The sequence below is a fragment of the Bemisia tabaci genome, chromosome 5 (genome assembly GCF_918797505.1).
Source record: "Bemisia tabaci chromosome 5, PGI_BMITA_v3".
In the NCBI taxonomy this organism is placed as follows: Eukaryota; Metazoa; Arthropoda; class Insecta; order Hemiptera; family Aleyrodidae; genus Bemisia; species Bemisia tabaci.
In genome coordinates this window covers 50,208,201-50,235,674 of record NC_092797.1, presented here as the reverse complement: position 1 = coordinate 50,235,674, position 27,474 = coordinate 50,208,201, and the positions used below count along the sequence as shown (strand labels likewise).

The 27,474-nt window shown below is 40.8% G+C and overlaps 1 protein-coding gene across 3 annotated transcripts in view; it reads right to left on the bottom strand.

The window, feature by feature from the left end:
- The window catches only part of LOC109032100 (diacylglycerol kinase theta), a 72,571-nt gene extending 51,320 nt beyond the window's left edge, over positions 1-21,251 (bottom strand). The window contains exon 1 of one of the 3 annotated variants that reach the window (XM_072300878.1): positions 21,192-21,251. Coding sequence is in view for 2 of the 3 variants with exons in the window: in XM_019044067.2 (XP_018899612.2) it covers positions 19,289-19,436 (148 nt within the window). In the remaining variant the exon portion in view is untranslated. Of the gene's footprint in view, positions 1-19,288; positions 19,707-21,191 lie in introns of those variants that run through there. The other 2 variants (XM_019044067.2, XM_019044061.2) reach the window with 2 other exon arrangements.
- Between the last annotated feature and the right edge of the window lie 6,223 nt (positions 21,252-27,474).

Below are 27,474 nucleotides of genomic sequence, written 5' to 3'. Positions count from 1 at the left end.
TTCTGCTTCTTTGAACACGATTTTCCCCCAAATGTAAAATTTGAATTCAAGATACAATTATTTCCGAAAGGAACAACAAGAAATAGTCTTAGAAAATCCTATTTCTTGAAAGATACACTTTCCGAACACCCAGAGCAAAATTTCTTTTTTTTACTATTACATTCCCGAAACAGCATCAAGTCAGTTTACGAACATACAACTATTCGAGCTCCTGAGTAGGTTTGTGGTATCACGCGAAGTTGAAGGCGAAATCTCCGGCTTAGTGACACTCGAGTCGAGAGTGGCACAACTTCAAGTGCACCTTACATTTTTATTTTCTCGCTACCTTAGGGTAGAGGAAGTATTGTTTTTGGCTTGTCGTTTTCGCCATTGTCGCACATTCGACAACCGTGTACGAACTAGCTGTGGTTAGGACGGTCACATAACACAGATGTACAAAAATGTCTTTTAAAAGCGAGGAACTGTACGTGGGACTTTGAGGATGAATTTTTAACGCTGAGTAAAAAATCACACTGGTTTTTTTCACAGAGTCAGGAATTTTACGCTGGATGAAATTCTTTTATAAACCCTTTTTTACAGAAAGGTCTTTTTGTTCTCTATCGGGCTAGATTAAAACGCCGTAATATTCGAATATTGCCTTTCCCCAGGTGACAGAGTTGAATAGTTACTTTTATTAGGCATTCAGTATCTTAGGCTACTGACGTCTTTACACAAAATATGAAGGGTGAGTGTATTTGGCTAAAGGAAAGTCATACATTTATTTTTTCGGTTTTTTTTTACATTTTTCTAAATTTTGCATTGGATTTCGAGTCATAATCTGTAAAAACTGGAAAAATATTCGAAAAATTCCGTGGAGCTTTTGACTTTTCCAAGAGAAATTACTCAACGTCTGAGGGCTCATGCGAAGTTCTCCCTTAGCACAAATCTGACAAGCTGGCGTAAGAAAGAAAAAACCTTTTTTTACACTTGTTAACAGCTTTCGATCATAACAACTGGACTACATGTTAGAACTCAGTACTACTATTTCTGGCTCAATTCACACAGCATATGTGCAATTACTTTCCCCATGCAGATAGGTGTTTTTATAAAAGAGCTGAAAATAGTGACTCCTGGTTGCAAAATGCCGTCCAATTGTGCAGCGGAAAATAAAATTAATATCTCGAGAATCAAACAGTCGGTGAGCAGAAGAGATAAAAGGGAGATAGACGATTAACATCCATGCTCAGCCGAGGTGACGAAAGTCATTCAAACTTTTTTTCCGGGATCCAAACCGAAACATTTATTTTAATGAGCAGTTGCGCGAACTAAAACAGTACGGAAAGCTTCGGCGAATCCCCCTAAATTTATTTGAAAATGTGGGTTTGTTCCTAATTGTTGAATTTGGTTGGCGTTCTTCCTCACTACGGTGGAACAAAAACAAAAAACAAATAGGTCGGAGCCAGAGAACAAAGGGCAATAATACGGTCACAAAGGGTCGTGTTTCGGACCTGACCAGCGCTGAAGACAATTGAGTTGCCCAGACCTTTGAGATCTCAGACTCAGAGACAGTTTTGTTCCTTTTCGCCCGCTCAAGCGGTGCATTCTTAACTTCGATGTAGATTCAACTAAAGGGCTATTTAGGAAGCTTGGAGGACAAGGCGCATAAGTGCAGTTTATGAAAAAATTGAGATATTAGTGATTTCACGTAAACTAGTCTTACTGCACATTCTGTGAAAAATTCACTCCCAAATTCCAATTTTTGAGCATCAAAAAGTCAGTTTGAACTTTCTTTCGCCATATGGATCCATGTAATTTCGAAACTTCAAACACGTATTTCTAGAAATAGCAAAAACTGCACTTATGCGCCTTGTCCTCCAAGCCCCTCATTTGATGTTTTAATGTCGGCACTACTATAGTGACTTAAATGTATGCTCGTAAGGGTGAATGAATCTGTGATCGAATCTATGAAAACGGACCTTTTCTTCCGGCAGAAAATTGTCCCCAACTTTTTACAAACAATTCAACTACTTTCTACAACCTGAAGATTATTGTCTTGGAGCTTTAAGACCTCCTTCAATTTTTGAGACATTAAGGTCAAAATTGCACAAAGACGTCCAGATTTTCTTCCTCGTTGCATTTGCAAAAAGGTGAAAATGAATTAATTGCAGCAAGATCTATGAAAGAGGACCGGGAGAAAATTTTCCTTACATTTTTGCACAAATTTAGACCACGCTCTTCTACAACCTAAGATTTTTGTCTTGAAACTTCAGGGCTGATATTACCTTCAATGTTTGAGATCATAGGGTCAAAACTGCACAAAAATTTCCAAATTTTCTTTCTCCTCCTCCATGCATTTGCAAAAATTTAAGGCGCCTTTTCATGGATCTGGTGACATTTATTTCCTCTCGTTATTCATATTTTCCTCGCGTAATTCATTTCCCGCTTTTAGATAATTAGCTGCAAATTCAGTTGTAATTTTTTTTCTTTTTGGACTAGTTTGGTCATTCATCATGAAACCCAACGGCTGCCGCTGATGCTTCCATTGGTGGCAATTTTGTACTATTTAATTCGGACAAATTTGCGGAAACTGTCCAATTTTTGGATCCGCACGCAGAGAGTATGAAAAGTTTCCTGCGGATCTTTCGGTACGCTTTTGCACTGCATCTTTTAAAAATTTCAAACGGTAGCACTCATTGGCGTATACAGCAAATTGGCAACATTGTTTTTCTCCATTTAAACCCATGGAAATGTATCGATTCTTGGAGGGGGCAGTTGCTCCGACAAGAATCGATTATTTAACACAGGTTTAAATGGAGGGAGTCCGGTGTTGCCCAATTGCTGGATCCGCCTCTGGAAGCACTGAATCAGCGGCCGGAGTGCCATATCGAGATAATATTGACGGCCGAAGTGCGAAACCACGTATGACCTCTCCGGCGATTCAAAATTTCTGCTCATATTTTGTTTTTACAAAGAGAAACAAGCCAATTTTTTAACTTGAAATGTATGCTGCATGATTGGCTAACAGAGAAGAAAAATGAAAGAAGTTTTCAAGAAATCATGTTAATATGTAGTTTCTTAGACAAGAAATAAAATATGACAGGAAGTCTGCAACGTTGCTATATTTCCTTCAATTAAATTCTAATTTACTGGGAAAATCGTGAATATTTTGCTTCAATTTTTTCAGACAATTTTGTTCGAAATTTTATCGAAAATGCCTGAGAATTTCAAGGACAAATACGCGTATTTGTCTTCAAAAAGAAATGTTTAATCCGGGGCAATTTGGCAACTCTCGAATGTTCATACGGCGTTCTTCCTTAGCACGGCAGTACATGGTTCCGCACTTTGGCTCATCAATATATTTTGGAGAAACCGCACTAACTCTGCCAGAATAGAGCGTGCAGTTAGTACAGGAAAAATATGGTGTTTTACCGTATCCCAACTGCTTTCATTTTTACTCTACGCGTTCCGAGGAAAAATATCACGCCAAAATTATAATAATAAAAATGTAAACATAATCGTGTGAAAATTGAGGATGAACACGAGATAAGTCCATAAGACGCCGTGTAATCGGGGCGAAGTAATGGTCGATTTTCTCTAAAAGCATTTTTATCATTGGCGTTGTGGTCTTCCTTGGCGGGGCAGTGATGTCTTCCCCACAGTCTGTAATAGCTTCTTTCGAAAGTGAACGATTAGATTCGATTAATGATGACTCGAAATTAATTATGCCCGAAGAATGGACCACTAGACAAGGTACGAATTTCAGCATTCTGATACATGTGTCTTGACCAAAATTTCACGTAGAACACGATACGCACAACGAAAATTATCGAAATCAACTCCTAACCAAGATATTCAATGATTCCTGATGTGTGAATTCAAACCACCCGCTCATGAAAATTCAATGCTCTGCGTGATTCACATCGCAAGCTAAAAGTTATCATGACAGTCTGTTGCGATATAAAAATCTGGCAACCTCAATCTTGACGCTTTGGCTCAGCTATAGCAAATTGCTTATAGTTTGAACAACACATGAAGGGAAAATGAACATTGCTCGATTGAGAGGCTTGCTGAAACCGTTGTAGTGCGCGACTTGACTCACGTAGAGCTTTGAGTTTCTTGTGAGCGGCCAGTTCAAATTCCTCGTAACTGATGTGAAATAAAAAGGTTAATATCTTCGATAGGAGTTGGTTTCAGTAATTTTCGTTGCGCGAATCGTGTTCTACGTGAAATTCTGGTTAAGAAACATGTATCAGAATGCTTGAATTCGTGCCTTGTCTAGTGGTCCATTCAAGAATTGGTTTTAGCAAACCTAATCCAAGCCGGTCAGGTTAGCTTAGTGGTTAGCGCGCCTGGCTCAGGTCCCGGATTCGCATCTCGGTGATGACGACGAATTTACACGGATTTGACGAGTGAGTTAAATCAAATGGGTTCTTCTCGGTTTTGATCCCTAAAAAATTAGAGATATCTAGAACATGGATGTGTCTATCCTCCGATGGCTCTAGTATCCTACCGGAATATAAGCCAAATATGCGGAAAGTAAAAATAAAATCTAAACCTAATTCTTAAAATCCGCCAAACAAAGTGCTTACCCCGACAAACATCAGTCATCATTTGGAAAATTTCATGCTCAACAAGTTGCTCATTGATCATCAATGGGTAAAAAATAGCAGCGACCTCCGTGAACTTAACTTTTGCCTCGCCCGATTGCATTGCTTAGATTTTTAGTGCAGGACATCTGAAATACAGGGGGTCACAAACTTTATACATGGATCAAAAGTTCGATTTGACAAACCGAATGATTGAACTAACATTGGACGGTCGGTTCTTATGACCGAAGCTGATTCGCCATTTCACTTCATCTCCAAGGTTTCAGCCACATGAACCGAAAGTTCGGTTTGCAGGGTTGCCACATAATTTGGAAAATTAAATTTCCTGACACTTCCCTACTTTCCCTGACACATTTTGGTAAAATTCCCTGACAATTGGAAAAATGCCAGATTGTTAAGAAGACAGTTAGAAAGCGTTTTAAGAAAAAACCTGTTGTTCGAAACGTCAAAACTACTGCAACTGAGGGTAGTTTGACGATTTTTTCCGGACATTTTCGTCATTTGCCCTTACATTTCTAGATTTTCCCTGACTTTTCAAAATTCCCTGTTATTTCCGGGTATTCCCTGACTGTGGCAACCCTTCGGTTTGACAAACCGAATAGTTGGGATGATACGGAACACCGAAAGTTCAGTTCACAAGACCAAACTTTCTTCTCAGTGTGATCGATTCTGAAAATACTCTCGTTTCACCTTACTGCCGTGCTAAGGAAGAACGCCGTATGAACCTTCAGGCGTTGCCCAGTTTCCTATGATAAAACTCGAATTTCCTAGTGAATTTATGCATATTTCTCTTCCAATTTTTCAGATAATTTTCTTCGCAATTTTACCTGAAGCTCCTGAAAATTTCAAGGAAACATATTTATGACTTTCCTCGAAAATAATCATTTAACCGGAGGAAATTTGGCAACTCTCAAACGTTCATACGGCGTTTTTCCTTAGCACGGCTGCTTAGGACACACTGGAAACAAAAAAACACCTTGGATCTAGAGTCCAGACTCTTGAAAACATTGACAAGAAAAAATACTCTTGATTCAATCGGATTTTTGCTTGAATCAGAACGAAATCCGCTTAAATTAAGAGGCTTGGTTCTTGATTTAAGCTAGATTCTGATTGAATCAAGGGTGCTTTTTCTTGTCGATGTTTCTAAGAGTCCGGACTCTAGATCCAATGTGTTTTTTTTCCAGTGCACCGTGTACATTGCCTCTGGTACCGGAGGAAAATGCCTGACCTACATTAAAATTCCAGCCATCAAGGACCCCAGGCGCGGGGGAAACGCTGGCCACGGGTAGACGAGCACACGGGAGGGCCCTGCTATGCTTCAGAGCGGCTGGGGCTTGGGACTGGGGATCAGGGTGCCTCATTTTTGGGGCATGTTGGGGCTTGGTATGGCATCACGTGGACGGGTCGTTGGGTTCGCGCCCGCCGCAGCTCCGCCCGCCCCTGCCGCCCCCTGGGCGCGAGCGTGGGGGTGGCGCTGGGGGCGGGGCGGGGCGGGGGGCGAGTGGTCGCGTCATAGTGACGTCATGCCCGCATCGATCCGGCGAGCTCCCGGCGTCGAGCGCGGCTCACTCGCTCACTCGCACTACGGGCGGCAGCGCGAACGCTCTCTAAATAGTCATACTTAATAGGCATAACGTCAACTCTTCCCGCTCTATATCTCGAGCATCCCGAGTTCCCGACTTCTTCTAGTCATTTCCAGACCCTTCCTTTTCGCGCGCTTCCCGCCCGGCCACGCACTACTCCGCCGGCCAGCTCCGTCTTTCCGGAACTTCCAAGTTGAAGAGCTGGCCAAGGAAAATTAACACTATTAAAAATTGAGGGAGAGATCGCAGTACAGAGAGAAAATTCAACACAAAATCTGGGTTAAAACAGGAAGTAAAACCAAAAATAACCTAGGTCTTCGATTGACTCTGAGAAATCCCATTCTCTCCGTTGTTTCTGCGCTAAATTCATCGCAAACCGTACCAAAATCAACACAAAATTTGGGTTAGTTTGTGTTTCACTTCCTATAGGCCAGCTCCGCCTTTCCGGAACTTTGTAGTTGGAGAGCTGGCCAAGGAAAATTCCTACTACACGATTAAAAATTGAGGGAGAGATCAGCACAGAGAGAAAATTCAACACAAAATTTGGGTTAAAACAGGAAGTAAAACCCGAAATAACCCAAAGCTTCGATTGACTCTGGGGTTTCCTAGAGTCCCTTTAAACTGAGAGTTAGGACAATGTGGATCCATTTCTGATTGGTGCCCGTATTTTAGGCTTCCGCAGTGTCACAAACAGGAATAAAGATCACATTTTCACCAATTGCAAAGATTAAAATCTGGAGTGGACCGGGAAAAACGGGTTAGGCAAGTAACAAACGGACTGAGAGATGGAACGGAGAAAAGAATTTGAGAATAGGCCGATCAAAGATTACGAAAAACTTTCAATTTGTGTAATCTATATTCCCGTTTGTGAGTCCATGAGGGGGGTTGTCTTAACTCTCAGTATTAAGGGACTCTACTCCACCGGCCAGCTCCATCTCCCCGGAACTTCCAAGTTGAAGAGCAGGCCAAGGAAAATTCCCTGTACTAACACTATCAAAAATTGAGAGAGAAATCCACACAGAGAGAAAATTCAACACAAAGTTTTGGTTAAAACAGGAAGTAAAACCAAAAATAATCTAAGTCTTCGGTTGACTCTGAGAATTCCCATTCTCGCCGTTGTTTCTGCGCTAAATTCATCGCAAACCGTACCAAAATCTACACAAAATTTGGGTTAGTTTGTGTTTCACTTCCTATAGGCCAGCTCCGTCTTTCCGGAACTTCGAAGTTAGTGAGCTCGCCGAGGAAAATTCCCTGTATTAACACTATTAAAAATTGAGGGAGAAATCAGCACGGAGAGAAAATTCAACACAAAATTTGGGTTAAAATAGGAAGTAAAACCAAAAATAACCCCAGCCTTCGGTTGATTCTAGGGTTTCCCAGTCCCTCCACTATTTATGCGCTCAATTCGCCTCAAACCGTACCAAAATTAACACAAAATTTGGGTTAGTTTGTGTTTCACTTGATCACTTCCTATAGGCTAGCTCAGTCTTTCCGGAACTTCGAAGTTAGTGAGCTCGCCGAAGAAAATTCCCTGTATTAACACTATTAAAAATTGAGGGAGAGATCCGCACAGAGAGAAAATTTAACACAAAATTTGGGTTAAAATAGGAAGTAAAACCAAAAATAACCCCAGCCTTCGGTTGATTCTAGGGTTTCCCAGTCCCTCCGTAGTTTCTGCGCTAAATTCACCGCAAACTGTACCAAATTCAAGACAAGTCCTAAAAAAAACTAGTAAGTATACGGTTGACAAATGAACCACAATGCCAACAACGGCACGTTAGACGAGGATACAGGATACCACTCCCAAATCTCATCGAATCGGAGATTTCGCCTTCATTTTCGTGAGATACCACAAAACCCACTCAGGAGCACGAATAGTTGCATGCCCGTAAAGTAGACATTTGCAATGAAGAGCACTTTTTCTAGCTTGTCTTGGAGACGACTTAAAAGTGTCATCGGTTTCCTTGTGCACTGAGGGACTTTCATAGACGAACCAGAAATAGTAGCTCCATATTGCAAAACTAAAATGAGCAGCCCACAGCGCATAGCAAATCTGCAAAAGCGCGATACAACTATGCAAACTGGATGTTTCGGAATAAAGTTCAGACTTTTCTGCGATTATGGCTCAGTGCTCACAACCAGTTGGCTGTATCTTTTGTTGTCGTTTCTTCAACGAAAGGACGTATTTACATTTCAATGTTGCCAAATTACCCCTCGCAAATTTCATTTTCTCCGGGAGAATCTTGAGCATTGCTAACTGAAAATTTCCCTGATTTATCCTTTGATCTCATGCAAAAATCAAACAAATTTTGGACAAAAATCGCACTGGTACATTCTTGTAAAAAATTGAACTGTTTTAGTAAATTTTGCAACATTGGAATTGAGTTACGTTCCTTCGCTCGGGAGACGACGCGCACTGGACCGAGTCAATAGGAGAAATCGGACAAAATCTGGAAACTTTAAAAGCTCATTTTTTTAAAAAAAATATAAAACAAAAAAGTTTAAGAGTGGTTCCGTTGGTTTTTTCGTGAAATTTCCTGTCAGGAACGCTACTTGAAATTGAATTTGTGACGAAGTAAACTTCAAAAATTTGAATTAATAGCCAAAAATTTCATGTCCGACCTCTTCTTTTAGCTCAATCAACTGTGCGACGTTGTGTGCAATAGACTCATTGAAAAACTACTACGTAAGACGAGGGAAGTTTCGAGTTTCACGCGGTGATTCGTGTGCATCAAATGGACTATATTTTGCAATTTGGAACTATAAATTCTAGTCCGGTTTAAAAACAACGTATGTACCACTAGTTTCCCTATGTACATAAGTGTTTTTTCAGAAGAGCCAGAATTTATAGTTCCAAATTGCAAAATGCAGTCCCCAAATCATGTCTTGGGAAATCTCAAAACTGCGCCAATTTTTTGCGCTGATTATAAAGTTACGAGAGAATTTTAAACTCCCTCGGAGTGTTCACTGTTTACCGTGAGTTTTTAGTCGTTTCCCGTACGAAACATAGCTTTTTAATTTCGCTATAGGAAAAGTTTGTGATAGACCTATTGTGCACACTGGAGAAAAAGTGTTTTGGACCCTGAGTCCGGAATCTTGAAAGATTGGACAAGAAAAAATGCTCTTGATTCAATCGGATTTTTGCTTGAATGAAGAAGAAATCCGCTTAAATTATGAGAGGCTTGGCTCTCGATTCAAGTAAAAATCCGATTGAAGCAAAGTATTTTTGCTTGTCAAATGTTTAAAGAGTTTGGACTATGTATCCAAGAAACTTTTTTTTCCAGCGTGCAGGTCCCTGAGTCCAGAATCTTAAAAAATTTGACAAGAAAAAATATTCTTTATTCAATAGCATTTTTGCTTAAATCAAGAGGAAATCCGCTTAAAATATAAGAAGCTTGGCTCTATATTCAAGCGAAAACCCGATTGAATCAAAAGTATTTTTTCTTGTTGAATGTTTTAAGAGTTTGGACTACGTATCCAAGAAACTTTTTTCCAGCGTGCAGGACCCTGAGTCCAAAATCTTAAACAATTTGACGAGAAAAAATACTCTTCGTTTGATCGAATTTTTGCTTTAATCAAGAGGAATTTCGCCTAAATTATAAGGGGCCTGGCTCTCGATTCAGAAATCCGCTTAAATTATAAAAGGCTTGGTTCTCGATTCAGGCAAAAATCCGATTGAATCAAAAGTATTTTTTCTTGTCAAATGTTTTATGAGTCTAGACTACATATCCAAGAGACTTTTTTTCCAGCGTTCAAAGATAGGTGGGCGGTGAGGCTGAAATCTGAGCATGCGAACTGCAAAGTAGTGAAAATATGGCGTTCGTCTCCAATTAGCAGCGTGCGAGTCAACGGAGATTTGACAGGCGGGAGGAGGTCGAGGGTAATTTCTGTCGAGTCTAAAGGGCAATAAAATGTGCTCGATGAGTGGTGAATGATTTCTAAGTAATCTGTGGAAAGTATGAATGTCGAGTCCTGACTTGAGAGACATGGGCGGATTTACACGGTAAAAAGTGTTTTGAAACTCTTATAAAGACGGAGTCAGACAAAAGCAGGATGTCTGAAGACTCGGGGGGATACATTTCCTGACTTTTCCGGGTTGTCCCTAACAAAAATGATTTAGATCCCTTGACTTTTCACATGTACAATTTGCACGCGTAAAGCAGACGAAGAACAATTATTATTGGCATTCATTTCGATGGAAAAGACAAAAACATGAAAACTGTTTTTCTTCCGGAAATAATCAGTCAATTAGCTAATATTTCAATTTCTTATCGAAACTTATTCCTCTGCTCACTCCTCAACGGGCTGACTAACGAATTGATGGATAAAGCTATAGATGAAGAAGACAAAAGAAAATGGGGCGATCCCATAGGTTGAAACGGGTGGTTATCATCGACTAAGGGGGTAAATGATGAACTAACTACAGGGTCTCTAGTAGGTCTACACTACGTGATTAGTCTGTCGCTTGCCTGCTTTGTCCATTTTAACAGCTCGCTTTCACCTATAGGATTTCTTTATTTTCTCTTTGTCTATAGCTTTGTCCATTGATTTTTTTAGTCAGCCCGCAGAGAGTAACTCAGAGCACTGAGCCCCGAACCCTGAACCAGACAGAAACTTGGTTTGATTGTGAGGACAAAGGTCGAAATTCAACATTTTTCATGATTCCAATGTTTCCCCTAAAACTTCCTGACTTTTTCCTGATTTTCATGACCTGCTGAGATTTCTTGACAATACCCACCGTTTTTAAAACCTTTAGAAACCCTGAAAATAAGTCTTACGGTGCGGGAATAAAAGAAAATGAGATAACTGTACCGCAGCTTCGAAGGGTAAATTTTGCAGCATTCGAGGCAAGGAACACCCAAAAATTGACCCTTTGACAGCGATTCAAAGTTTGAGGACGTAAAATGGAAAATTCGAAAGAACCGCTTATAAAATTGTCGGCACTATTGTCAGTCTCACGACCAGATTCGCCTCACGCGCTTATAATTTGATGAATAATGCAATTGGGCCAATGGCGCTAGTTACAGAATCGTGTTTTGACGATTTCAGATAATACGATTCAACAAAAAAATGATAAGATCCCCCCCCCCCCCGATCCGAGTTTTCACGTCCAGTAATGACGAAGATACCGCCCTTCAAAAATCAGAGTGCATATGACATCATCCACCGCGGCATTGTATATCGATGGCCAAAGTGCGAACCACGTGCCTGCGTTTGCGACGTTGTGGACTTCCTGTCATACTTGATTTTTTTCTTAGGGAAACTAGTCAACGTAATGTCTTAAGCCCCTCTTCGATTTACGTCCATGATCTGTCGGATTTCTATACGCAGGGATACGTTGCTGTCAGGAATCTAGAACTTCATTCGGACTACATGTTGCAATTAGGAACTACAAACAACGTATGGATCATTAGTTTCTTAATGCATTTAAGTGTTTTTTTCGGATGAGCCAAATTCGTAGTTGCTAATTGTAAAGTATAGTCCATTTCACGAATGGTTCTAGTTCACACATGTGCCGCGGGCAACTAGAGATTGACGGCAATTTGCGAGTGGCTTCCGTGTTGTCTCGGCAAATCGCAATAATTCGCATCAGCATAGTGAATATAATAATGTATGTAAAAGACCTACAGGTGCACGATCTCGGTCGGAAGCGCCTTCATTATCTCGTGATACTCTACGCTTTGTCAAGCAGTTAGTTTAGTTGCCTATATACCATCACCCGCACGCGGGATTGTGCCAGCTCTAGCTGCTACCGTATGCATTAAAGGTGGAAAGAGCATTTTTATTTTCAATCAAAGACGGAATAATGAACACTCTACTTTTGATGCTAACTTCTATATTTTATATTTTGGCAAATTTTTTATACCTGGAAAAAAATATCCGATTTCTCGCTATTCTGTGGATGAAACCACGTACCTTCGTTTGCAATTTTGCAGGTTTCCTGTCATACTTTACATTTACTTTGGAAAACTTAGCAACGTAATTTTCGAAAACTTCTTTGACTTTTCTTCTGGGTTGACAGAACATTCTGTAAAAATGTATAGCTATAAAGTTGGCTTATTTCTTTTCGAAAAAATATACTATGAGCGGAAATTTTTAACATCGCAATTTAGATACGTGGTTTCGCATTTTGATTCGATAAATGGTCCTTGTTTGTTTGTTTTCTCGTTTTTGTCTGATAGGCCTAACTCCACTGTACGGAAGTTTATGGTTCTCAATGCGTGTTGACTTCATCGACAAAACAGAGCGCTGGCCACACATCGACGGTGAAACTACCAAACCACGTATCTCGGTTTGCGACGTCGCAGACTCCTGTCATACTTTATTTTTTAAATGCTAAACTACTTAACATCCAGTCTTGAAAATTTCTGTGATTTTTCTTCTTCGTGCAGAGAAAATTCCGTGAAAATTTCACGGAATGATATTGATTTGGTCTACTTCAAAAATAAAATGTGAGCGTAGATTTTTAACACCGCAACGAGATACGTGTTTGGTAATTTCACCTGTCACACATGCGGCAATTCTATTAGCCACCGAGCAGACAGTTCAGAGGCGGACGAACAAATTGTAGAGGGCGGTCGGAGATGAAAAATCTCGGCTGGATTTTTAAGGGAGCATTCCGAACTTGAAAAGGTGATGAAGACACGGAACTGGGGGTTGAACGTCCCGGAATGACAAGTCACGCGAATCGGCTCTTCATCTTTGCGGTTGCGGAATCACGATACATCGCTCTTGTAAAATGCTTCACCGACCCATGCACCGGAACCTTGAATAGTTCGGGTCGAGCCTTGAATAGTTGTGAAGCAGAGTGGAAGGACGGGAAAACAAGGGAAGGAAGTTGTGTCGTTGAGAATTGGGATCATGCTCACATGAATAATTAGATAATGTCTGTCGTATTTTTAATCTCATTGTCACTTGCATAAATAAAGAATTCAGAGGTATCTAAAATTTTATGAATTTCATGTTTACTGAGTGAACTGAGCCTAAGAATAACCTTGGTTTTTAAAACTAACAATTATTATTATTACAGAAGATATGGCCAAATGACCTAATCTGCTAAAATACATGTGTTTAAATGGAAAACGCTGCCGGATGACGCCATACAAAGCAGCAGATTTTTTTCACCTTCAAATCCATTTTTATAGTTTCCCTGTTCCCAAAGCGGAAAAGTCATGAAAAATACAGCAAAATCGGCTCATCATGCACTCTCAGATGCAGGAATAAATTTTTTCGCGCGAATTCTCCATTGGACCGCGGAAACCCTGACTTAACATAGCTTGGATGTACCCTCCATTGTGGCCTGAACTTTGAGAGCTTTTTTGAGCTTTGGCATTGATTTAAGAGAAAATCAGTGGCACCTTCGAGTCTCACGCAAAATTGTACAGAAGAAATTGTGCTTAAATCACAAATCCTTTACCCCTGCAAGAACTTAATTGACTCAGTTTTCTAACTGCAGAAAACAAATTGTACCGCGTTAGGCAGAATCCCCTCTGCTTAACCCGGCATATCATGAGCACGCGGCATAAGCCACATCATTGCCCAATATAATCGGGCATTTTAATTTATCCATGAAAACGGTTGTGAAGATTTAAGTGCAAGTTCAGTGAATTTTCTACATAGTACAAAATGAATTCCTTGAAATTTTCTAAGAAATCCGCACAAACGTCTCTTGTAAAAAATGCAAGTGCCCAATTTTTGGCAATAGCCAATGTGGCTTGGTTCCATTTTGCATAACGCGGTCCACTTACAGTCTCACTAGGGGCTTTCTTCTTATAGAGAAAGTAAAGGTACATCTTTCGACAATAAATACGGAACCACTATTCTGAGATCCGGTCGAATCCTAGCGGAAAACGTCGACACGGTGAACTGCGGGATCCGAGCTATGCGCTCAGGTGCTCCGGGATTGTTGGCCACTTACCAAAATGTAAATCGAGCCTCATTTCGGGATAATATACGGCCATTCTTCAACCATTCCGACCGATACCCACCTCCAAGAGAGAGAATGGAGTTATGAAAATTTCTTGCTGACGGTCAGCATCAAAACAATGCGAATGCTGCCCAGCGCCATGGTGCACGTTAATAACCGATGGTCGTCCTCAGTTGCTCTGACGTCATATCGCGAGTTTTTTTGGTGAAACGAACGATATCACAATCCTTTTTTCATCGGAAAACAGGCTCTTGGATCCAGAGTCTAGACTTTTACAAAATTTTAAAGGAAAAAATACTCTTGATTCAATCGGCTTTTTTCTGGAATCAAAAGGAGAGCCGCTTAAATTAAGAGGCTTGGCTCTCGATTCAAGCGAAAATCCAATTGAATCAAGAGTATTCTTTTCCTGTCAAATTTTTTAAGAATATGGACCCAGGGCCCAAAAACGTGTTTTAGTATTTACCACGGACCAAAGTGCCAATTAATTTATAAAATGAGGGGCAAAAAGAAGTGATGACTTCTCCAGCCTTCCCTCCCTGTTTGGCTTCAGAGCATCGGCAAAAACGCGTAACTAGATTAAGGGGTTTCAAAATCTCCATTCCTTTTTTTCCCATTAAAAAAAGTGTAAGCAAACATCATGGCTTGAAATTTTCACAAAATATTCTCCCCACAGAGAAGAAAAATCACCAAAGTTTACAAAAAATGACGTTGAGTGGTTAAGTTTTCTATTTGGAAAATAAAATATGACAGAAAGTCAGCAATGCCATGAACCGAGATCAGCGTTTCTGCAGTTTCACGTCGAATTATCACTTCAAAAATAATCTCGATTAACTTTGACTTGATATCCCGAAAAATACGCAAATAGAAGTAGTGTGCAATCAGTATACATCGGAAACACTCACCAGAACGGTGAAACTAATATCTCAATGGCCGAAGTGCTAAACTACCTATCTCCATTAGTGACGTTGCAGACTTTCTGTTATACTTCATGGTTTCGTAGAAAAACTAGTCAATGCAATTCATAGAAAACTTCCTTCAGTTCCCTTCTCCATTAGTAGAATATTATATTCTAAAAAAAATTTCAAGCTATAAACTTGGGTTGCTTCTCCTCGATAAATAAAATAGAAGCGGACATTTTGAAACACCGCAATGGAGATACGTGGTTTCAATTTTGGCTATCGATCTTCATTTTGAAATTTTGGACACGATGGTCCTTTCCCCGCGTGCGGTCACACATCGTAATAGTGGCATAATTTCCTTCCCCATTTCTCCATGAATTACTCCTTGATTTTGTGCCACGTTTCCTCCTTCACCCTCATCGTCCCCTAACGTAAAGGCGTATCTCTATTTCCACATGAGCCCCGGAAATCATAGAGTTATACGGAGATCAGGGCTCATACGTAAATTGAGGTGCGCCCTTACGACAGGGGAGCCACGTCACCACCCCGCTTTTCCTCCTTTTCATATTTAAGCCTTTGGGGTTCTCAGAAAATTAATTATGTAAAGGTCGATAACCTACATGGATTTTCCTGGTTTTTGACTTTAAACAAAAATTGAAATAAAAAGGAGATAAAACTCCTGCGCAACAGGTGGGCACTATGTAGTTTGTTTGGAAAATTATTGCTTAAAAATTGCATTATTCACTGTCATCCCCTGCTAATCGCGCAATTAAAAGCAAACAAATCTATAGAAATCATGAATAATTTTATTTTATACTCCCTGATGTAATAATAGCTTCTAATAGCTAATTTTTATTTTTTCCTCCCCGAAGTCACTATGCTTGGCGGCAATTAACCATGAGTCCCATCATAAAATGTTGCGAGAAACTCAAGAGTGCCGTTGGTTTTGTCTGAAATCAACTTCAAAGCTCATCCAAAACTTTTGAAGTTCAGGTCGCATCTCTCTCACAGAATCCGTCTCCATAATCAGCAAAATTTTCTATGCTGACAGATATAGAGCTGAATGCATTAGCAAGGTGGCCACTCAGTACGGTAAATCTAAATATAATGAGGTAACTGCCAGCACAACCGGTCACACATTTGTGGAAAGATAATTTGGCGGGCTGCAGACCCAAAGTAACACAGCGCGATGATGATATTGAAGTTAATTTGCGATTCAATAAAAAAGAAAATTGCAATTTTGTACCATTCCGTTGCAATATTTTTACATCAGTTGGTTAATAAATGCCAATTTTAAACGATAGATAGTCAATTTTCATACGTTAATGCGCCTTCAATTACATTGGATACTGTGCAATACTTTCGTGGTGGAATAGTTGCATTGGCACCTACAAACCTAACAAGGATACTTCACTCATTGCGCAATGCATGCAGTATCCCTGTTAGGTTTGTAGGCGCCAATGCAACTATTCCACCACGAAAGTATTGCACGGTATCAAATGTAATTGAAGGCGCACTAACGTATGAAACTTGACTGTTCCCGTCATGGTGTCAGGGGGTATTTTTTAACGAGGAACTTGAATCTCAACTCAAATTTTTAAAATTCAAAAATCCAAAATGGCAGGAATTGCCAAAAATGTTATCTTGAGACTTTCGAGATCTAAGACGGTTGACTGCCTGACCCAATTGAATGCTCTTTGTCACAAGAACTAGAAAAGACCTCAGACCTGCTATGGAAAGCAAATTTTTAGCTTTTCAACAAACCAAAATTTTGAAACATGGCTCACTTATTACGATTGTACGCAGATATACCTTTTTTGAATTCACGCCTCTAATAAAGGTCGTTCATTTCTTGCAGCGGCAGATAAATGCAGCGTATAATCAGCGATTCCTAAAATAGTAGCGGTAAACTGTGAGCCAAATTTGAAAAAGTACAACTATTTACAGGGTTAAATAAAAGTGTGGCCATACCAAGGTTGCCCCCCCCCCCCCAACTTTGATAATGTCCGACAAAAAAAGTACACTGATAAAAAATCCACCCCCGTCTCGTGTTTAGCAACGTAGAAGTAAAAGCTTCTCGTGTGCACTGAAATGAACTTGTGATTAGGAGCAACTATTCTTTGCTCATTTGCGAAACAACATAAGTGCTATCACTTTCCTGATGCAGATAGGTGCTTTTACGGATGACCATTGTGAAGGTCCTCTTTCCTAGTCTTGAGTCTGTTCTGGCCGTTCGGGTCGTTTCTGATTTAATTGGACGTGTTTCTGTCAAACGGAACTATGTGCATTATGACGTGAGCTCTGTTATGCATGTATTCTTATGGGTCTCAGGGCTTATGTCCTAATGCACATAGTTCCATTTGATAGAAGTACGTCCAATTGTTTGGAGGGGTTAACCATTTGGTTGGTACATTCAAAGGTTCGGAGGGAAAGTGGAGGTGGATATTCAATATCGAACAAACCGTTTAAGCGAGACTTAGCGAGTATATCTCCTTCTCAAAATCTAACACGTAGTTGACTTTTCAGAAAATTTACTCTTCTCAAAAAAAGTGGCTAGCTTCTCGGACTTCGTTAACTATTTCCATACATTGCCCACCAGAGAAACTATTCCAGGTGAGAGCCTAAACAGGTCCATCTTTTCCCCGACTATACAGGGTAACTTTGATGGCCTTCCAAGCGAGGCTTCGAAATTATTTTAGGTTAAGTCGATGTTGCCATCTTGTTTTTTGCGCGTCGCCGCGAGAGATCGATCTCCCGATCTTCAACACCAAAACCTTACTAAAAACTTTCGATACGAGGCTAATTTTAGGTATAAGCTTATATTAGGGGAAAAAACAAGCGGCAAAAGATATGATCGTGGACTATTCAGGTGCATGGTAAGGAAAAATATGAGAGGACGAGAAACTAATATGCATTGCGCTTCAAGGCTCATTAAAACTTGAGTTCATCTGACAGAAATATTCCTACTGACATGATCCGGTGGGTGCAAAATAATGCGTCGCAAATTGTACGGTTATTATGAGACTCAATTGCGCGGTTCTATTTCCACGGTTCTCGGCCTGGGAGGAGGGTTCTTGCATTTTCTTCGGACAAATTGATTCACTTCTCATGTCATTTCAGCCAGATTCATAAAAATTACAGAGGCTCCTATAGGATGGGGCCCTAGAGGGTGCCTCCTAATGACGTTTGTCCAGATATTATGACACATATATAACTATCAAACAAATATCAAACAAATCAATCTGATCGAACCAAATGGAGGCATCTACGGTAAATATCAAATTCGGATTAGATTAGAAACCCACGACGATCCTCCTGATTAATGGGTGCCATATTCGCATGATTTTGACGGGTTTGTTTACAGCTTTTGCAACTGATAAGGGCGGGTTATCAAAGTGAAGTCGTGGCCCTTTGAGTTCATTACATAAAAGAATGCATTAAAATGACAGTGCATGAAAAAAAACTGCCCGTATGAATACTTTAAAAAGAGAGAACTCCAAAAAAGAAGATTCACAGACATTGGGCAAGGTAGTTAGGGGTGCGCCTAAAGGTTACTAGTCGACGACATGAAAACAAATGCGCAAATGGCCTTGAAAGGGAGTGTAGTGGAAAATTCAAGTGGCTTTGTGCGAAAAACTGGCCTTCTACGTGCTATATAGAGGGAGGATTCAGTTTTGGGAGGAAGATTCACGAATATACTGGAGATTCGGGCGAGGAGATAAGGTGTGCGCCTGAAGTTTGTTGATCGATGACATGAAAACAAATGCGTAAATGTACTTAAATGAGAGTATGATGACAAATTAGAGTAACTGTATATGAAAAGCTGCCTGAATATGTACTGTAGAGACAGAAAGTTCCACGAAGGAAGAACCACAGATAAACTGGATATTAGGCGAGGAATTTAGGTGTGCACCTAACGATTTCTGGTGGAAGAGATGAAAACAAATGGGTAAATGGGCTTGAATGGGAGTATGGTGACAGATTAGGATGATTTTGCACGAAAAGTTGCCCTTATACGTAGTATAAAGTAAGGAAGCTCCATGAAGGAAGAACCATAGATATACTGAGTATTAGGCGAGGAATTTAGGTGTGCACCTAACGATTCCTGGTCGAAGAGACGAAAACAAAGTGGTGAATGGGCTTGGATGGGAATTGAGTGAACACATAGAGGAGAGGTGTCGGGGCGAGGTGGGGCTGACGGTGATAAGGGCAGGGGCGGGAAGGACATGTGGGGCTTTGGGGGAGATAAGGGTTGGAATGTGGGTGCGTTGGGCCTCGGGGGGGTGGGCCTACCTTCGCAGATGTAGCCCTGTCCGATGATGCCCCAGAGGAGGTCGGTGCAGTGGTGGCAGTAGGTGGGCTTGTGGAAGGTCTTCTTGGCGAAGTGGTGCCCGTGGCCGGGGTCCGCGGGCGAAGCCGACGCCGCCGCCGCCGCCGCCATGATTCCGGCCTCCAAGCCGTGGCCTCCGCGGCACTTCCTACGCCAGGATTTCACGGTGACTCTAGTCGGCCCGCGGCCGCACCATCCTACGCGACCGGGAAGAGGCGAGACGCCGAGCACCCTGAGATCGAAGCCCGAGCGAGACTCAATACTGCTCCTCCGCGGAGTGACGTCATGGCGCGCCCGAGACAGCCCAGTCCTCACGTACCTCCGCCGAATCACAGACTGGAGCTCCTCGCCGAGTGGCGCTCCCCGTCCGCGCACGTTCGCGTCCGTCGATATGTGGCGTCGCGCGCCGCTCCGCTCGAGCCGCTGCGCCGCGCAGCCGGAGCCCGGGTCACCCGCGCCCGCTCCCCCCCGCGCCCAACCCGACCCGAGCAGAGTCGTCGCACGCCCGCCCGCCCCACCGACACCCGGGGACAAACCCAACGCGGAAAATTCAGCGTGAGCCGTATCAGTGGCTAAAATGCCACACCACGTATCTCCATTGACATGCTTTCAATGTTTCCGCTCTTATTTTATTTTTTCCAGGACAGGTGTCTACTGAAATTTAGTTTTGGGTTTTCCTGGTAATTCCCTGACTTTTCGTGATCATTTGGACAAGATTTCCTGATTTCCCGCGCTTAGATTGGACCGCGTTCAGCAGAATGGAACTGAGCCACATCAGCTATTGCCAAATTTAACTGGACAATGTAATTTTTAAACAAGAGAACGTTTGTGTGGATTCTCATGAAAATTTTGAGTAACTCGCTTCGCTTAACTATGCAGAGAATTCACTGAAATTTGCACACAAATCCGCACAACTGTTTCAATGTAAAACACTGAATTGCCCAATTAAATTCGGCGACAGCTGATGTGGTTTGGTTCCATTTTGCTAAACGCGGTCCAATTGGCACTCGTTTAATTTTTTGGAAAAAAACCTAACATGTTTCATGAGTTGAATCAAATGTTCGAAAAATGCTTGAAGCATTCAGAATTTTCTATTCCAAGACCGATTTTCCTGCCGTTTTCCGGATTTTTCCTGGTAACATTGAATTTCTGATATTTCCCGGTTTTTAATGACGGCAAACACCATGCTGGAGAGAAAAGTCAACTCCATAGCTTGAAATTTATACAGGATATTCTGCTAAAAGGGGTGAAAAATCAAGGAAGTTTTCGAGAAATTACGTTGACTCGTTTCCCAAAGAAAAAATAAAGTATGACAAGAAGTCTGCACCGTAGCAAACGGAGATAAGATGTTTCATATTTTAACTACTGATATACAATAATTAAGTAATACTGTCAAAAATGGTGGGGAAAAAAACTTCATTTATACTAGAAAGGATTTTTCCACTCAATGCGATTTGCCTTGAAGAGAAAAACATTTTTACCAGGTTTCTTAGCGCTGATGTTAACGGAAAAAAATAATAAAAAAATGAGTAAATTTTAATACATCTCAATGACTGAGTGGCTGAGGTATTGATAAAGCGCTTCTCCTGGTGTAAATAATTGAAGAAGATGGTACGCGGCCCAACCTCTGGAGGGTGCTTCGCGCCCTCTAAAGACAGCTTCGCGGGCCTCCGTGAGCTACTCCAAAAAAAAAAAAGACAGGCATCGAGAGACTATTTCCTATAATCCTATAGACAGCCGCAAAAACCATGAAAATTGGACCGATAGATCTTTAGAGCGAACTGTGACAAAAAATGAACATTATTTAAATAGGAGAATAGAAGATGATGTACGTATATAAAAGGGGGTGAAATTAAGTTATCTTACCTGGAAGGTTTTAGTGTGAATTAGGAACGTGAACTGAAATTACAGCGACAGCGGAATGATCTTGTCAAAAAAAAGTGACTGTAACAAAAATAACATTTTCACATCAACAATGGGCCAAAAAACACTAGCATGCAAAATAAAACATAGGTCTTTCTTTGAAAATAAAACTGAAAAAAAAATACAGAGCTAGATCAAATGAATGCGGTCTGTAGCTTTTCTTAGACCTTTTTTGTAAGTCCTCATTGGATTGGACAATTTTTTGGAATGGCGCGATTTCAAAAGGTTGAAAGTAAATATACGGATTAATAAAAAACCCAATTTGAAGGGGCAGTCATTTATGAAGAAAGAGACCTAAAAAAAAAGAAAGAAAAAACAAGCACCGTTTTTAGTTTGGAAGTAAACAAGTCATAACTTGAATAATGGTCTGATTTTTAAAGGTATAGGAAAAGAATCTTAAAAAGAGGGTTGAATTAGATTTCCATTCATTGAATTATATTGGGTAAGTTAGGCGCGCCACGAAATATGTCCTCTCCTTGCCACTCATGTTAGATTCCTATCTGTTGATTGCCTTGTCTTGATTGCATTTTACCCCCGTGTGCGCCTTGCCGCACTGAACTTCCCTCTCTGTGCAGTACCACCCTTCCAAACTAAAAATACCGTAGCTCTTCACAGCAAAATTACCGTGCGCTGAAACTTGAACTGGAAGGTGCCGACCCGTGAGCAGGACTTCGCCTACTTCGTGTGCCACCGTACGTTAGTTTGTTGCCTCGCTGCGGCGAAAAAATTACCGTGTGTAATCAAAAATTACCGTGCAATTCATATAAACTTTGATATTGATGTTTTCATGGGTATGTGCATTAAATTAATCAATTTCATAGAATAATTATGAGTAGAATCTAAAATATATCGATGCTTGAATACCGAAAAAAACAATACCGCGCTGAGCGAAGCTCTGGCAGTATATTATTATTTGAATTCTTACATCTGCACGCATGCGTGAAAGGAATAACTCCTTGCGACACTTCTAATGCGCAACCCTTTCATTTTAAAAATCAAAGAAAACAAATTCTGAACTTTTCTTAAGAAACCCAACGAAACTTTCTCTTTGAAGTTATTCGTTTTTTCTTCACCACTGAAAAAAGCAGCCGACTCAAGCGGCAAAACGTGTTCACTTTCCTTGGGAGGAGGGAATAAAACATGTAAGCGTGGAAATTGCGGACGTTCCAATTTAGATGATTTTTTTACGAAAGAGGTCGATGTTTGTAAATATCAAAACACAATTTACAAAAATTGTTATTCCTCTGGTTACGTTCGCAGAGGAACTCCGGAGAAAATCCTTCAATTTTTAGAGTATGCAATAAGCATTGTCACTGAGCTGGTATAGTTGCTGGCGCAGGCGTTAGCAACCAACGTATGATGATTGGACACTGTGAGATTGCACCTCGACAAAGTTGTGTAATGATCGACAGGAATTTCAGTCTCTATACCTTGAATGACTATTTAAGGGTTGAATGAGTAATTTATTAATATCCAGCTAGAAATGTTGCTCGTTTTGTAAGGGTGCGCCTGCAATTTTGTCAATCGATGGGGCAAAACGATAGAAACGGGAAAAGAAATTCTATGCTGCCGTGCTAAGGAAGAACGCCGTATGAGCCTATTATGTTGCCAAATTTCCTTAGATAAAATATGGATTTTCAGGGGAATCTGTGAGTATTTTTCTTCGATTTTTTCAGAGAATTTTATCCACGATCGGATCTAAATTTTCTGAAAATTTCAGGAGAAAATATTTATAACCCTCCTTAAAAAAAGACATTATTTAGAGGAAATTCGACAACTCTCGGATGTTTATACGGCGTTTTTATCACTGAGGGAGGTTCCTTAATTTGTCGATCATCCGACCCGATTAGAATTACAACAAAGAAAACGAGTGGTACCCCCAGTCAATCAATCATGCGAATTGAAGTTCACGACAGGTTTTCAGAATCACAGAATTTTTTTGAATCCAAATCTTTTCGAGGAATTTTAAAAATAAAATTAAGGACTTTTCAAAGGCATCCGATGAGTTTTCAAAAGACTTATAAAAAATTTACAGGCCTCGGGTGGATCAACGCACCTGCATTTCACGTTGCCTGATTTCCTTTAGGTTTCATTTTTATTTATTTATTTTTACAAGAGAACTGAGCGACACAGAGCCTTGAAAATTCCCATGACTTTCATCTAGACCAGAAGAATTGTCCCCGCAAAACTGCAAGGCAAAATTCTGCTTATTTTACTTGGAAAAAAAGAGGAAAAAATAAACGGCATGAGATAAAGTTCGGCTGATTTTGAGGTAAACGTCGCCCAAATAATGTCATGAAAAGGTAGTTTTCTTTCCCTCTTCCATTACCTGATTTTCTGATACCTACATTAAAAGGCACACAGACGGAGCGATTTTTTACTGCGAAATTTCCAATATAAAAAGAGAGAGAGACCAAATTTTCGAACCTTTGTCAACGGATTCACTACGATGTTGTTGAAGTCGATGGAACATCCCGCAGCTACCGAGACGATAGATGTGCGTCCATCGATTAACTGAACAGCATTTCGCAATTAGGAGCGATAATTTCTGACTTATCCGTAAAACAAGTACGCACATAGGTAAACAAATGGTGCATACGTTGTTTCTGAACTGCAGTCCAACTAACTGTCCGCGATCTCCGGTATGTTCATTGCCTACGCGGAAAAATTAAAGGAGAACTTGAAGTGGACGATAGATGCACGCATTGATGCATTGACACATGTGGTTTGCTGCTTGAACGAAGTTTATGGAGAGACAGTAATAGGTGTTTTCCGAATAGATGACTATTCAAGTCCCCCAAATGTTTGTCGTCTATTCGACGAAAATGAAGGCGAGATTTCAATGAACGATACTCAGACAGAATCACACATCGTTTAGTGGTTCAGTAAAAGCATGCACTGGGATGACTGTTTTCGAGTAGCTTACTATTCGTACTATCCGCTAAATTCGATACTCATTGGTACCCCTCATTTTTGTAATATTACCCTATTGATCGTTGGTGTTTTAGCTATAAAAATCCCTATTTTTGTGGTTTCTTCGATAGATTTCGTTGAAACCCCAAACACGATTTAAAACTTTTGAAACTTTGACACAGTGCAGTCCGTTGATGGTGGTCCAGTATTATGGTGCGAGAGTAAGACCTACCAAGTGCGAGAACGCAAGAAAGCCAAGATACCGATATTGTGCGGTTCTGCTTTTCTGTTTTCGGTTGACCCTATGTTCCGTGCGTCTGCACTTAAGAGACTTGTTGGAGCCTGTAAAGTACAGTACCTTTAAGATAGAAGATTCTCCGAATGAGTGTTCTTATGGAGATCCTAGGAAATAACGTAGGGCCGCACTCGATCCGGCAGTTTCGCGTCAAGGAACGCACACTGAAAAAAAAATCTCGGTGTATTTACTAAGATAAAGGGTAAAATTACCAAGAATTCAGGGTTCTATTTGATCCCAGTTTTTTCTTGGTAAAATTACCATTTATGGAATTGGTAATTTTACCGAGAAATCTCGGTAAAATTATTAAACTTTTTCGGTAATTTTACTGGATCTTGGCAGAAACGCCAATATTTTTTATCGACTATGGTAGAATTACCGAGATAAAATGGCAAAGTTACCGGGAATTGATTACCAATAAAAGTGGTATTCTTACCTGAAAAGAAAACAGTAAAAATACCGGTTTTTAGGTAATCTTACCAGTCTGTCTTGGTAAAATTACCAATATTGGTAAAAAAGTGAGAAGGTAAAGGTACCAACGGACCTTGGTAAAAACGCCGATAATTTGTTTTCCGTGCAGTACCGCTATATGGTGCAGTCCTACGTTACCTCCTAGGATCTTCATGTGGACATCCATCCAGAAGTGCCTGGTATCCGGAGGACCTTTAACCTTAAAGGTACTGCACCTTGCACGCTCCACCAAGTTTCTTACGTGCAGAAATATGGAACATAGGGTCGACCGATGACAGAGACACACATATCGGCAGTCTTATCGTTACCATACTGGTACTGCGTTTCCTGACACGAAACCGCTGGAGTGCGGTCCTACGTTACCCTTACGGGTACAAAAACGACGACAGAATGTACCGCGTTTCGCAGAAAGGAACTAAGTCACATCAGCAACTGCCAAATTTAATTTCTTACGAAAGAACGTTTGTGCGGGTTCCTTTGAATTTTTAAGGAATTCGCTTCGTACTACGTAGAAAATTCATCGAAATTCGCAACAAAAAAAAAATCCGCACAACCATTTCCATGTAAATGATTAAATTGCCCCATTGAATTTGGCAGTAGCTAACGTGGCGTGGTTCCTTTCTGCAAAACGCGGTCCAAATAACGATACGGCAACGTCAATAAAGCGTTAATTTCGGCAGTAACGTTGCCTAACGTTGTTGCAACCACTTTTTGCTAGGCGGGTGAATTCCAATTACTATCATCGAATGGACTCTAATTAAGGCGAACAAAGCGTTACGTACAATTTGCTTGACTCTTGCCACCCGTCTGCAGAAAACCGTAACGCGATCACCTAAGGATAGCCTTCTTCCCCCCGATGCGTTACGTATTTAATGGTCAGCAGTTCAGCACCTTCCCTGAGATTTAAAAGGGTCATTCCACCAACACTCCCGTTCAGGGCCGGATTTACCTACTTGCCGCCCCCTTCTCATTCGTTTTGAAACATCAATGCAAATCATCAAGTTTACTCACCATAGCGTTCAGGTACTCGTGTTGAGCACATTTTTTGTAAAAGCCCTGTCAACACTGGCAAAAGTTCACGGAACTTTGCGCGAAAGTCAAGTTCCGTAAACCTATCTCTATGTGGACAAGGCCTTTCATTTATAAGAGATGAACGAAAAAATTATGAAAGAATAAACATGAATGTGGTTCAATAATTTTAACTTCCGCCGCCGCGTCAACCGTACTGTGTTTGATGGCGCAATGCGTGAAGTATTCCTACAGTCTGGTAGGCGCTATGCTTTTCACGCCGCGCCGACCGCTGACCGCTCTGTGTTTGACGCATTGCGTGAAGTATTCGTGCAGTCTTGTAGGCGCTATGCGTATTACGCCAACCGCTGCTGACCGCACTGCGTTTGACGCAATGTGTGAAGTATTCGTGGAGTCTTGTAGGCGCTAATATGTGTTTCATGCTGACCGGCGCGCCGAGGATTTCTCCTTTTCATCTTAAGTCTTATTCACCATTGCTCTCTGTGCCGGGCCGCTCCAGACCAACTTGCGTGTTCGGTTGCTCTCTTAACTTGAGTAATGAAAGGTGCTGTCTCTTGTATCACCGAGAGACGAAAAAATTAAAATTACTATACTTTAACTCTCAGGAAATGAGAGATTTTGTCGCCTTTTCTCGTTTGAAATGTTTTTTTTTTTTAAATCGGAATTTTTTTGATTTGACTACATTTGAAAAAATTGCAAAATTTGTCGCCATGGGCCGCGGCCCATGAGGCCACCCCCTAAACCTGGCCCTGCTCCCGTTCAATAAATTACGGAGAGCTAAGCAAAAACAAAAACAAAAAATGACAAAGGAATTCACCCTCCTCTAATGAAGATCGAAGAAAGGAGGGAGGATTAATAAATGATAGCTTTTACTGGATAAGACTGAAATCTGACAGACTGTTGCCAAATTAAACTGCGCTATCTTTCAGAAGGCCTCTTAGCGATTTAACAAAAGAAACACTTTCGAATAGAGAAGGCGAGCGTGAGAGATTTGATTACATGTAAAACGTATTGTTTGCTCGACATCATTGATTGTCCGGCCGCCTTACTGCCGTGCTAAGGAAGAACGCCGTATGTACATTCGAGGGTTGCCGAATTTCTCCCGATAAAAAATGCATTTTTCAGGAAAGTTGTGAATAGTTTTCCTTGAAATTTTGAGATATTTTAGACTAACGTGTGTACAAAATTTTCTGAAAAATTAGAAGAGAAATATCCAACAGTTTCCGTGAAAATTCGTATTTTATCGGAGGAAATTTGGCAACGTCCGAAGGCTCATACGGCGTTCTTCTTTAGCACCGTTGCTTAGGTGTCTAATCTCTATTTTGAACCTGTGTTGTCGATTTTAAGAGGAGATTCATCCAACCACCGCGGCTGTGCGCCAGCGTTGCCAGTTTCATGCAGCGATGCTTGATTCACCTATTTTTGAAGATTACCGATCGTGTCTGCTTAAAATAGGATTAGTTTAAAAATTTCTTTTCAATTTTTCTTAATTTAATTATTGCTCTAAGAAAAGATACG